This window comes from Trichoplusia ni, chromosome 6 (genome assembly GCF_003590095.1).
Source record: "Trichoplusia ni isolate ovarian cell line Hi5 chromosome 6, tn1, whole genome shotgun sequence".
Classification (NCBI taxonomy): Eukaryota; Metazoa; Arthropoda; class Insecta; order Lepidoptera; family Noctuidae; genus Trichoplusia; species Trichoplusia ni.
In genome coordinates, this window is record NC_039483.1 from 12,667,561 (window position 1) to 12,681,714 (window position 14,154).

The 14,154-nt window shown below is 34.6% G+C and overlaps 2 protein-coding genes across 6 annotated transcripts in view; both read left to right on the forward strand.

Annotated features, from left to right (window-relative positions):
• The window catches only part of LOC113495472 (carbohydrate sulfotransferase 11-like), a 602,728-nt gene that overhangs the window by 219,259 nt on the left and 369,315 nt on the right, over window positions 1-14,154 (forward strand). The window contains exon 1 of one of the 3 annotated variants that reach the window (XM_026874242.1): window positions 8,002-8,343. The exons of the other annotated variants lie outside the window; for them this stretch is intronic. Coding sequence (XP_026730043.1) covers window positions 8,218-8,343 — 126 coding nt within the window. The 5' untranslated portion in view covers window positions 8,002-8,217. Of the gene's footprint in view, window positions 1-8,001; window positions 8,344-14,154 lie in introns of those variants that run through there. 3 annotated transcript variants of the gene reach the window in all.
• LOC113495462 (cAMP-specific 3',5'-cyclic phosphodiesterase) overlaps window positions 1-14,154 on the forward strand; it is a 301,983-nt gene that overhangs the window by 71,158 nt on the left and 216,671 nt on the right. The window lies entirely within an intron of this gene.

A 14,154-nucleotide genomic window follows, 5' to 3' on the forward strand; every position in this document is an offset into this window, starting at 1 on the left:
GCTACTAAGTAAACTCAATTTATCATTAAGTAAAGGCCGCTCTTGAAACGTGGAATCTGAAGTATGTATTAATTCCGTAAGCATGCGTGCTTCAGCCTGCGCTGTTGAACGTTTTCATTAGATTACAAAAGCATTTTCGGGCTAGTGAGACTGTTACGTCACTGTTTCGGTCAATACAATGCTAGCCTACAAACGTCTAGGTATGTATTCCCCTAGTGACACAAATACCTTGGAAACAAACGGCTATATTCTGGCATTACTTTATATTGTCACTTAGTAGAGTACAGTTACGAAAACCTGGCGTCACAACTTTAGAACTTTAGTTCGTAAGGAAATCGAAAATGTAAATGTAGAACAATAACACTTGGGATTATATTTAGCAAAATCGATTATTTGTATTTCAATTCAAGTGTAGCAGTTTTATTTTAAGACGTGAAACAAGGCCTAAGTTTGTCGTTCCATGTCTCAAATGTCTACGCACCAAAAATATATTGTTTTGCATCAATGCATCAATCAGGGTTTCTTGTACAACTGTCACTTTTCTAACTCTACTATCTTGTCATAAGTACATTGAAACTTCAGCAGCAACGAAGGGGAAGAGCTGTCACTTGAAGAAAACTAGGATATAGGCACGCCTTTGTATGCAGTCTGCGTTTAATATGAAAGAGTTGTTATCGTTCGAATAGTACGTGCTTTCTTGGAAGTCACGAGTAAGATTGATAACATCGACAAGCAACCGGCGTAGATATCACGATAAATATTTAATTTTCGTATCGTGGGGAGAAGCAGTAATGCGTTCTAACTTAGGTCAGGTTATGAGTTTCAAGTAAACCGTATTAACGAATTTGAATTCAAATTTATTTGATCCATACGTTGTTGGTTGAAAGATAAAAATTCAGTCACAAAAACTGCGACCGCTTTGTTTACAATGCGTATTTGCTTTATCTATTGTGATTGCATCATCGATGCAGTCGCCGCAGCATTGTCTGTAAAATCAGAATCGGTTTAGATATTTTGTGCTCGGAATAAAACAGGTACATATTTACGTACTCGACGTCACGTGTACCTTTGAGAAATACTGATTTTACTGGACTACATACTTCTCGCTTTCGCTGACTACATAACTTTATTTGTGTCCTATTACACCATTTTGCAGAATACTGTTCAAAAACACGAAAGGCCGAGATCTAAAAAGATATTTTAAGCACTTCAGCTAACCTGTGAAAGTGACCTTAGTCACGTATAATGGGAACCCAATATTATTTGCCGACGAAATTTCATGACGGATTAAAATTCAAAGCGTATCGCCTGCTTTCGAGGTCGCTTTTTAATATAGAATTATATTAACAGAGTTTGTAGTCGCTAAACTAACTAGTTCGTTTTTCTAAAAGACAAATGGCGGACAGTGGAAATTCTATTTTTTTTTAATAAGGGGTCTGTTAAAGTACTGCGAACATTGGTTCCCGCTTGTTACGTCATCGCCGGGTCGATAGAGGGGCGCACCAGCCGGCGGCCAGCCGAACAAATGCTCCACAACGACAGATTCACAAACTTTTAATACTTTTTTACATGCCTCTTGTTATGGACATTTTTCTCCTTTATTATCTTGTAAATATACTTGAAGAATGTTTGAAAGAACTGACCCAAAAGATTTCTAGTTCCTTTTTATTTGTATTACGTGATGCCTAACTTTCAGCAACAAACTTTTTATACTGTACATTTATATTTTTATTAAATTTATATATTTGTTTTCAGGTAAGTCCGATTGCCGATTCCTGTCCTCGCGAAAATTGCAAAAAAAAGATGTGGGTTTTGAATTAATCATCGTCAAGGTAAAATTTAGATCACTACTTTATCTTACAATTTATCTTTAAGAATAAGTAAGTATTTAGAACAGCAAAAAGAGAACGGAAACACTTCATAATTTGAAAATATCTCGCATTTTAAAAGCTCTTAATTACTTTGACGTCGTTTATCAAAAACTTGAGGCGACATTACATCATTTCTAACACATTATCCTTCAATACTTTGTCAAGACTTTTTATTTTCATGAATTAAATAAAACCAAGATTTAATTATTAAATTAGTATATTCCGATCAGATTCTGTTGTTGTTCTGTTGTAATCTGGTAAAACAAAACACATCACAGAATGAGCAAAACGATTTAAATACACCAAAGTGTTGTTAAAACTGAAACTGCGGAAAGAGCATTTGTTGCTGACTTTAAACGCTTTCGATGTATAATAAAAATGAATTACACAAACTGGCATTTATGTACTTACGTCACATGCACACAGAGTTGTAAGCATTCTTTAGTTTATACATACTTTAAACTAGACAATTAAATCATTATGCTATTAATGGAATTTACCAACGTACGTACAATATACGAACAAAGCAATTGTGAACAAGTTTGACTCATCTACTTAATGTTCATTGTAACGTGCAAAAAAGTTCTTCAAAGTAATAAAAAACCCAACCAAAGAACCTCGTGCTAACAAAAAAGAAACGATTCTCATAGCGATATTGTTACTTATCTGGCCATAAAAATACGAAGGAATCATCTTATACCACGATACAATGTATTCATAGTACGTTAGACATCCGTTACATTCTCGCTGCCTGTATAAGTACGCTATTAGGTCTAAATATATGAGCATTTCAGTGTCCCATCTGCTGTCAGGTGTTTCAATTGCGAACTGAACACATTTTATCTCAAGAGCTCTCGATTTGGCTCCCCCAGACTCAGGCGACGCGTTTATGTCTGGATATTAATCAAAGCCACTCGTTGCTGGAGACATGAAATATATTACCTAGACCATATCTAAGCAATTTCAAACCCAAAAATACGTTTCACGGAATTTTAATTATACGAGGTATACGTAAATGGCAGCACGAGTGAAAGTAGATCTTAAAAGACTACCGTTTCATGTCCTAAGTTAAATTGAGACGTTATTTAAGTCAAGTAGCGCAAGACATTTAGCTCTCCGACCTTTATCTCATTTTAAGCTGCGCTGTGTGAGAGTCTGATAATGAAGAGATCTTATCTTACACAAATACGGATTTAAGATAAACCAAGACGGTGGTCTTAATTGCACATTGCTACATCAACACAAATAAACATGTTTTTATAATTACAGCGTGACTGCGCAACGAGTATTTCGCAAGGAAACTTTAATAAAAATAAGCTTAGTTTGAATAAAAAATCTCGGACAACAAACCAGTGTGTTTGTATCGTAATCAACAGTTTAGCTGTAGGTAATCTGTATACTTACTGTACTCTCACCTGATTACACAAAGCTACGTGCCAACATAATTGATCAGCTTATCAAACATCACAAAGCTGATACCGTCGATAAAAACGGTAATTTACATCATTTTATTCAGTTTGCTAGAAGGCTGAACTTACTAATGAACGAATAAAGTTAAATTGGTTTAGATTGACGTCGGGCGGGAACCGGTCATCATAATCCAATTACTGTCACATCTTTGGTGAAGAATCTGGAAAGCCAAGAAAAAAACAACGCGGAAAAGTCCTTGGCGAACTTCAATGTTTATTTATAGTAGTATACCGTAAATACGGCGAAGTTTTTAAAATAAAACAGACTATGTTAAAGTTTTCTTCTGCAGCAAATGAGTTGGTCGAGAGCCGGCAGCTAAGATGCATAATCTATGTAAATACAAAAACTTAAAATGAGTATTAAAATACTGGAGAACGTACGCTGGCTATAAAAATGTAAGAAACTAAAAGTCTGATCGATAAAAATAATGTGAAAAGAATTCAAATTCTAGTCTCACCGATGCAGGCTGCAGCACCGCATGAAAAATGCCTTCTCTAGACAAAACCTTTGCACGCCAGGCGCACCTCGGGCAATCAATCTCGTTACGAACTGACTGGCCAATTTTTTCTTCAGTTCAAGATTAATGACCTCGTGGCAACTAGAAAGAAGCATCGATTTGAAGGGATTTTGTGACTTTTGCACTCTTGTTTGGAGCACTTAATACTTATTACTCTTTGACACCCAGAGCCCATGCTTGAAAAAATGATATTGAACAAAAATTCTAGTCTATTTATAAGGGTAAAAAATGTAACGAATATTCGATTTTTATTTTTATTGATTACACAACATGCCATGGATAATACTTGTTTCAAAGCAAATTGCCTTTGAGTAAGCTTCCAAAGCGACCAGGAATCGTAAGCCCGTAAACCCCAAAACCCTTCTTAGCAGACATTTGTCTTACTCATTTCTCGTATTTACTTATTTGCGGCAACTAAATTCAGAATAGACGTATTTATTTTGCGGTTCTAATGCGACGTTTTGGGATACCGTATGCCAAATATTTACCACTGTAATTAACATTATTCACGGGGGATTTAAACGGGTATTCGTGACACTTGTTTGGAGGTACAGAGTCTGCGGGCATCGATCTTACGTCATCACTTTTATCCTACTGTCTAACATAGATCTGTGATTTCCTTACAATTTTCAGGTATTCAGTCATGCGTATTGACAGGGGTTTTTGAAGATTATCCTCGTAAAAGAAGCATTTTACGTAACCATCATTAGGTACACTGAAAGTGTATGGCTCGCTATACGCTTAATTGACGATTACATCTAAAGGGAAAGAATTTACAAAAATAACGTTAAAGAATCTGGTTCAATAACACGCTATTGTCCTTTAAAGCTCAATGGTTATTGTAGCATTAGCTTCGCTCTATTGAACTTTGATGGCTAAGTAATGTGACCATTTGTGTAAGTTAATACTTGCTTTTCCTAAGGATTTCACACATTAACTATGAACCAAGTTTTGAAACAGTTTGACAAGAAGTGGTGAACTTTTTACCATCGGGTGTTGTTCTAAATGAACATAAGCTGATATATTTGTATTAATTGGACTTGGCAAGGAATACGGTACTGTTATTATTTATGATACCAGTATAGGGCCAAGCTAACAATGATATTCGCATGATTATATTTCATGTTGATTGCTAGGCATACAAAATGTATGAAATTAAGTTTGCATGTAATGCATTTCGATTTTGTGTTTAACATTGAATAGATGCCAAATCCGATCAGTAATTGCTAATTACTAAAGTGGTTTGGGTCTAATTATGGTTTAGTTTTGGTTTTCGATACAATCCTAAAATGACTGATTATGGAAACCAGACCAACATCCACCATCCAGATCAAGAGTAGTACCAACTCCTTGAGTTGGGCGAATTAGCGCTAATGTTTTGTCCCAGTGTACCATTTCGATCTCAATTCGATTTCAATAAACTCGATTCTCCCGTAATAAGCCTACACTACACACTAAGAACTATATGATTATGCAGTTTCGTCGCAAAATTACTGGATCAATTATGTTTATATTATTGTAAGTCCATCGTCAGCAGTCACACCATCTGGACCTACCATAATATTCTATGCGTTTGATCATTAACCTTATAATAACCTGAAAGGTTCAGCAATAAAATATTTTGGCCATCCACGTGAACCAGACATTAACAGTCAAAGGGACAATACTCATAATATTGACCATAAAATAATAATGTTTATATTTATGACCGTATTGGTTAAAGATAAAGATCAAATGGCTTCTGGAAATAATATCGCATTGGGACCTTCAAGCCTTCAGAGGGTTTCGAACGGCGAACATTAGTTTCAGGGTGCATGAAATTTGAGATGAAATTGTTATCCCACGTAGTTTTAGTAGTTCCGACCTTAAACTCTTGTATGGATAGGTAGATACATATAGTAGGAAGTAAAGCTTGGATTGTCGAGGAGGAAATGGGTAGAAGGCGATAGCAGGAACAGGACAGGAAGGGTAGAATGGCATGAGGATGGATAGACCATCCATGCCCGGTATAGTGAGGGCTAATGATGCTGATGATAGTAAGACTAAGTAGTAATGATCTTCATAAGTTCATGGTCTTACATCACTGTTTTTAATATTGGTATTAAATTAGTATCCGGTAAAACGAAAAGAGATCAGACAGTAGTTTACTGGTCAAATTATTGTGCATCATAATCTAAATAAATTCATAAGGGAAGTGTTAGTGTCTATAATATTTTGTATACGCGTCAACTGTAAGAAAAACACAATCAGACAATCGAATAGACAGAGGAATCATGTTTAACCTTTTGGGTATGTAACAAAAAATATGACAATTATCATCTATTGTACAAAGCCATTCAGTAATTCACTCTTGATACATATATTATACTAAGTAACCGCACAGAAAACTTTGTTTTATCACAGTATGACGTTTATGCAAAGATAGGTGGGTGGTTTGTACATGAGTCATTCTATTTGATACAAACAATAGCAAATGAATATGGATCTAAAATCAGTATGCAGTATTAGGTGTGGCCCAATGTACTTGATGAGTTTTATTTGCTATGTTATACATACATATATCCATAGTATTTAGATCCATAACGTTACATTGCACTAATATAATAAATGCGAAATTATGTAATTGTGTTTGTATGTGTGTCTCTTTTTATTTACTCTTTATACTTAAACGGCTGGAGCGATATCGACGAAATTTGGCATGGACATATAAGTTACATTATAGAAATACTGACGGGTGAATCCGCGAGCAACAGCTAGTGTCATAATATTTACGTAAACCGTTAAAAAAGAGCATAAAAACCTTGCGGTTGCAAGTGCCTAAAAACGCTAATTACGTAATGTCATTAACCAGATAATTGGAATGTAATTTAAGACTGCCAAATAATAATGTTGGGTATTTACATGCAGAGACAGTGACAATGTGACGTTTACTTTATGCAAAATAAAAACAAAATAATTATGCAGGTAACTGTACTAGTATTGTCAAATACAAAAGTATCCCGCTTGCATCGTATTTGGATTTTATCTTAAAGTTTTCTATTACAAAATAAATTTATAACACATCATTATGTTAATATTTATATCTACATATTATAAGGATACTTGAGACTCTTAACCTTCGATCTTTGAAGTTAAGATTAACCTTGTAAATTACCTGCTATATAATAATAATCCTTTATTCACAACAAATTAGTTGTGTTCTCCTCCAAACGGTGTATGTATTTAATATTATGTTATATAACCATGAATCATGGATATCAGATAAATACGGGCACTTAACGATGACACTTATGTTTGTAAATGTACTCAGCTATTTACTATCCTAATGTTTAATTAGAAACGGCTGGCATTTATTCTCACTCCGTACCAATCGCGAATTAACTTGGTTCATAACATTACCAAGAACCGCTTTTGAAATTACCTTAATAATTCATATCGCCTAAAATTAAGCCACTAATTTTCAGTTCATCTTGAACGTAAATAGAACAGTATATATTCGACTTTCAACATACAACAATGAAACAAACAACTTTCCCAAACCAAATAATTCATTAGGTAGTATAATTAAGTGTTGTACGAAAACACGCTTATGTAGTGACATATCAAGTGTCAGTTTAATGTAGGGTTTCAGATATCAATTTGCCGCTTACGTTGTAATTGTCAAGGGCAAGTTTTTGCTTGACGACAAAGGTTGCATTGCGATAGGTCGCGGTATGACCGGCGGCGAGTGACATGCGGACTCATGCGGTACAAGTGTGGTACTTGGGAGTTGGTATTAGAGTTATTAACGCGCGAGGGATGATCCAGGTCGGCGCGTTCCCTCAGCAGCGTATCAGGCGGGTCGGTCGCGCCTCGCGCCGGTCGCGCCCGCTCCGCTCGTGGCGCGGCGAGCGGGCTGCCGCCGCCGACAGCGGGCCGCACGCACAGTCCTCTCCTAACCGCGAGTGAGCGCGCTGCTGCCGCGGCGCGCCCTCCGCACACCGTAGCAGGCACATGCCTACGAAATGTCACCTACCTACATTTCCCGATAACGTCCGATTAGCAATTAACACCGCCGAATAGCACGTTCAGTGCACGGCGTCGTTCGATAGTTTTAAACGTTCTAATATTAACAGTTATATCTTTTTGCTGTGAAGTTTTTTCGAGTAAGATTTTACGCGTACCGATTACATACTTATATGGAATGTGTTGCTAAATACATAACCTTGGCTCACAGAATCGCATTCTGTTTTTTTTTGTGTTTTTATTAGTTGCGTCGCCGGTAATCATGTCTCGCCGTGTTTGTGTGTACTTTGTTTATGACGGGTGTAGTTTAAACTGTGTTTCTTTTTCGGGTACAGCAGGAAACACCTGCTAAACATGACAGTCACTTGCATTGTTTTGTTATATTCATGTGTCGATAAATATGCCCGCTTACTTGGATTTGTAGTGACGTATAGAATCCGGTTTTTGTTTACGGATCTGAAGCTGATGCTGACCTTGCTGGTAAGAGACTACCACTGTACGTTGTTGCAGTGAAACAAAATAAAAGTGTTTAAAATAATTTGTAGGTTAAGTACTTGAATGAAAACGTTCCTATGCAAAGGTAACAAACAGTATAAAGTAACAAGATCGTCATTGTACGCTCTGGTGAGTGTGGGGAGCATGCCTCGCACGAGCTGTTCGCATCTTAATGTGAGATTAACTGCTGGCCGAGTTTTGTATTCTATGGGAAAAAGGAGAACGTAAACAGAGGCGGTAATTAGGAATCCAAACATGCGTTTTATCGATTTATATGGGAAACTTTATCTACACAGATTATATGCACTCTGCATGTTACAATGTAACGTAGTACAATCTAACACAGCACTATAAAACAAAAATAATGAACTCTTTACAACAACACGTACGACGTTATCTTAGAAGCATTCATAAATAAGAAATACTACATATATTCATGTTATAATAACCGGAAAAAATATAAACATCAATAACTGATTTAATGAGACGGCGATAAATAGGTAGGTGGTATAATTAATGGGCACAATTACAATACAATAGTGACGTTTGTATTAGCAACATGTAGTACCTACTGTGACGTCACAAGAGCGATAGCGTGAGACTTGACACGGGAAGTAGACAAAATAATTGCATTACTTGTGTGAATGAGCTTACACTGTACAGTGTACAGTGTACAGTTTTACGACAAAAATGTATAGAGAAATAGAGAGCAAAGTATTTATAAGTAGGTTTAGTTAAAATATAAATATGAGGTATCCTCTTTATGTAATGTTAATAAAAAAATACATAAATAGAGACCAAATCTATTGACACTGCGTAATAAGAATGTTAAAGAAAATTTAAAATTGAAGTGAATATTAAACTTCGAAAAATCTATTGCAAATAGCCTGAAAGTCTCATTGTCTGTCACTATGGATCTAACTCTGATAAGGTCAAAATGACAAAACATTTTTATTTAAATACTCACTAGAGCGATCAGAAATGAGAACAAAAAAATATTAAATTAACGACTAGGAGAGTAAAGTGTTCTCATATAACTAAATATCAACTTTACTACGAACTAAACTGAAACAATAGAAGTACTGAAACATAGATATACAGCGTAATAAATCCCGCAGATTATTCCGCTTGACCTATCCCATTTTACGGAACCGAAATTCAGTTTTGCATTAATCTGGGGTCATTTTACCCAAATTGTTGTTGCATACATTTTGTCCGTAAAGCTTATGTAACATGCCCCAAAATATGCAGACATTATTATTTTAAGTAAAATTCTTAAACGTAATAAACAACAGTAGTCAGGTAGTAGTAAATAGGCAGTGTTTTTGGTAAGAAAAGTTCTTTTTTTCAAATAGTGTTCAGACATAAACAAATATATTTATAATTATTTTTTTATTTTTAAACTTGTCTATAAAGGGTTTACAAATTGGCAGAAGCATTTTACAATTAAAAAAATCTTCCCATTTAGACAAGAATTATTAATTTTAATGTAAAAATAAATTATTACTCTACCTCTATTAAAATATAGAACATGACGTAACTAGCCTACCATACGAACAGAGTAAGAAACAGTGCAAAAAAGAAGTATCATGTATCACACCGTTTTTTACTAACTTGAGAATCTAGTGTTGTATCAAAAACAACTAAAAGGCCCCCGAGAGTAAAAAGCCGTAGAAGAACACATGCGTGTTCTGTGTAAAACCTTTTTTTTGTTTCTCTTGTAAATTGAGAACAACCCTATATTAGCCATATGTTTATGTACATATTTTCTTTAGTTTATATCAATAGCGGATAGTATTAAAATATTATGAATAAATAATTTCGGTTTATAAATAGATTTAGCAGAAAAGTAAAGATAAGGCGCAGATTATGTAATGTTTATTTATTAGTTTTTTCCTATTTCGTGTTACGTTAAATTGATTATTGTGACGTAAATGGTCATGTTTAGAGCGTAAATGAATCAAGGAAGTCTTTTGCGAAGATTGACATTATAACTAATAATGAATCAATGATAAAGAATATCGCAAAATTATCAATAATGTAAATAAAATCCCGACTACAAACCCAAGGGTCAAATTGACTCAAATATAAGTAATGAATTAGAAATAACTATCGCCGAGCATCGCGTGTTAATGATTAACATATTTATTATTTATGTCCAAAGAAAAAAATAAGATTAACCTGTAATAGAAACTTACTCGTGTGAAAACGCATAAAACAGTGGTGGAAATTAGCTCATTAGGTTTAATGATCAGGCCTTAATTAAGAGCGAAGATGATTTAAATGATACATTAATTGATACACACGTACTTGGCTGTATTGCTTAAAATGCTGGTGTTCAATTGTTTCCAATCTATGTATAAAAATAACACCACAAAGAAATGTTCAATTTACAAAACGCTTCCTATTTCAAATTATTGAACAGTTGCCATATTTCGTTCTAGATTTAAAAGCGTAGAATGCAAAACAAAATAAACTTCTTACTCGCGAGATTAAAAAACGTAGACTATAAGCAATTTATAATTACAATGCAGTTTTATCGTTTTGTTTTATTCATTTGCAAACGTTTGTTTTTGCTCAGAGTGCTAGAAAGAGATCTGCTTTGTAGATTTATTTGTAAAAATAGTTGATTTGTTGTCAAATCAGCTTATTAAAAATGGTACATAATTGCGGTTTAGACAATTGAAACAGTTTTTTATAACTAACCAGGTATATTTAGCAAAAAATACAATACAAGCTGTCTAAGTTTTATCAAATTGTTGTAGATTCTTCAGAAGGCAGACATACAACAATCATTTTTATTAACATCGATTTTGTATTCAATGTCAATAATATGAATTCAATATATTTAGAAGATAGTTTGCTTTTTTCGTCGACGACACCGGAAAATGTCGCTCTTCATATCATGCCGTATTTGTCATTATCAAGTTGAAGATACATTTTAAAACGTCACTTAGTGAAATGTCGTTCTTGCATACGGCTACAACTCGCAGTAGCATGTGTCATATCAGCACGAACTAATTAAATACAGGCCACGTGGCCAGTTGTCTCGTTAAGCTGAGTTTCCGGCTTGACGTGGTTAAATCGAGCGCTAACTAATCACTCCTAGCTCACTTTGATGAATTATACCCTGGATCAGGTGTTAGGGACATAAGTGACAACTATTTGGAACAGTTACAACGATAATTAATTATCTTTAATAATATCGTTGGACATCAAACACGTGGTGGAAAATAATTGCAAATGATTAAAGTAAAACTATTTTTAAATTACAGATGTAATTTGTGTGGGTCTTATGACGGGAAGTATGAAATTGGTCAAAAAATATAGAATTTATTTATTAACCGGATGTCGTATCCCCGTCTCACAAAATTAATAATATAAAATGTAAAACTTGTTAAGACTTCTTTCCACTAATCGTGCTAAAATATAGTTTTTCAATTCTCGGGGTAGTCTAGGAACAGTTTTAGTTTTGCGAAGGCAGAGCCACGGGCTATAGCTAGTTGAAGGAAATTCGATTATTAATTCACTTTTAACACATTATATTTAAGACTCTTCAGATGCACACTATAATTCCTGAATGATTAACCTCTTATTTACACATGAGTTCCATCATATTTTTCTTTTGAAACTTTTTCAGCGTGTTCCTCTTTGTGCGTCTGATAGGCTTTATTAAATGAGAACTTATTCGTAGCGACCTCTTTGTTATATCTACTTCGTTCTTAAAAAGGAAATACGGATTTAGACTGCGCATTACGATTATAATTGCTTTCCAAACGGTGAAATTAAACTTTCTCTAAGATTTTGAACTGATTCAGAATGAAAATAGTTATATTTTTCCAGTTAATATTACTTACGACAGCGATTTCTTAAAATCATTTTCCGATGTGTTTTTCACGCGAAACAATACCCAAAGACATAAACCATTGATTCGTTCACATTTCATTGCACTTTTTTTCAATCGTTCTAACATCGCTTGCAGACGACAATGTAGTAACAGAGCAATGGACTGTGAATAGAAATGCGAAACTTTGGCCTTAGCTGACATTCAAGAGCTCAGAAATTCAATCGCTTAAACATATATTACACGACGCGAGACACTGTGAAACTTAATACGAGCGGTTTATACATAACTTCGTAGTTCTAATTATGATTTACCCAGCGTAGCCTATGAAACCAAGCATTAAAACAGCCGATAGAGTGGAGAACATAATTTATGGCGGGTTACTGGCCAGTAATAAATAATACTTATCTTCAAGTACAAAGTTCTTGAACAAACTCATAAAATAAGAATAATAAAACTCGACTTTTTTGGTGTTGTTGGTTTTCTTTGAACTTGAGACGTAACGTCAAATCAGTGTCGTGTATAACAGTCTGTGCATCAATGACATGCCATTCATATCAGTTTGAGCGTAAGTAATTACGCTACGTTTCCAGCTAACTTGACAGCGTATATTTCGCATTGTAGTTAGTACACGTTGTTTCAATCGCGACAGAACTGACCTCTACCATAATACGCAGAATGTGCTTTACTAAGGACTAAATTAAATGATAGCTGTAATATTTATCACCCAGTCGACAGGTACTTTAATAGAGGCCAGTACGACAAAGCCATACTTACAGTATTATATTTCAAGTCTCCTTGCCTTGGTTGGCTCCGCTAATTACCTCAGTAATAATTATTTCTTAACCCTAACGAAAAAAGTAACCTTAATTATAAAAGATTTTTCTTACCTTCTAACCTGAAGTCAAATGTAACAAGAGTTTATTCTTATAGTTATTGTAGGCTGCTTAATTTTGTATCGTTCTTATTTTCTGCTTCACAATTAATTACTGGCTTTTTCCTCGATTATGTTTATCATTATTTCATGTTCTAATCGGCAAATGGTTATTTTTATTCTGGCTCAAAGTGTCACATTGTACGAGGATTAATAGCGACGGACGATTAATACTGAAAGACTAAAAACAATAATTTAGGCCGCCTGAAATTCATAAAGTTTGTGAGCGTGTCTATAAATCAAAGAATGCCACAGGCAAAAAAAAAGGAACAAACTAAATTATTTTAATTCGTCATCATTCAGTCTTCTTTCCATAAATTTAGCTTCCGACGTTGGTTTACTTCGCTTCTACTCTTTGATTTAGAAAGTCCAATTTTCAGCCTAAATACAGGTAAAAATGAAATTTACGTAACCATTGGTAACCATGCTTAATTACGTCACGAATAACTTAGGAAATTATAATTTTGTGTTAAAGAAAAAGTTTCATAATTTGGGTTCTGTTAGTATATGCTAATAGTTATTGTAACTAGAATAATTTGAATTTCAACTAAAATAACGTTCCCCACGTTGTATTAACTTGGCATCTACTTATGTATTAAGTTTAAAGTAAACTAATATTTCTGGAGATCGCATAGAGTCTATATAGAACAGACGGATTCTACAGATTTAACCTGGAATAGCTACGTTTCCTGCACTGAAAAGTGTCCTTCATACTTTATTTAGTAGCTCATAAAGCTGTGGTTTACGTGCTATTTAAATTCGACTCGATCGCTACGCCATTGCTTTTACACATGTCTTCCAAAAGCTGTCGTAAAACAACAACACTTTGATGATGTCCAAAGAGATTAGATCCCGCGGAAATATACGCTACAGGCCGTTTTACAGATTGCTGTTCTGAGTAGCACGTATGTCGGTGAAAATAAAACCCGTATTCGTTGATATAAACCATGCTTATAAAATTCTTGTAACGATCCATGCTGTTAGACTCCAAACATTACTTCTCAAAAGAACACTTAAC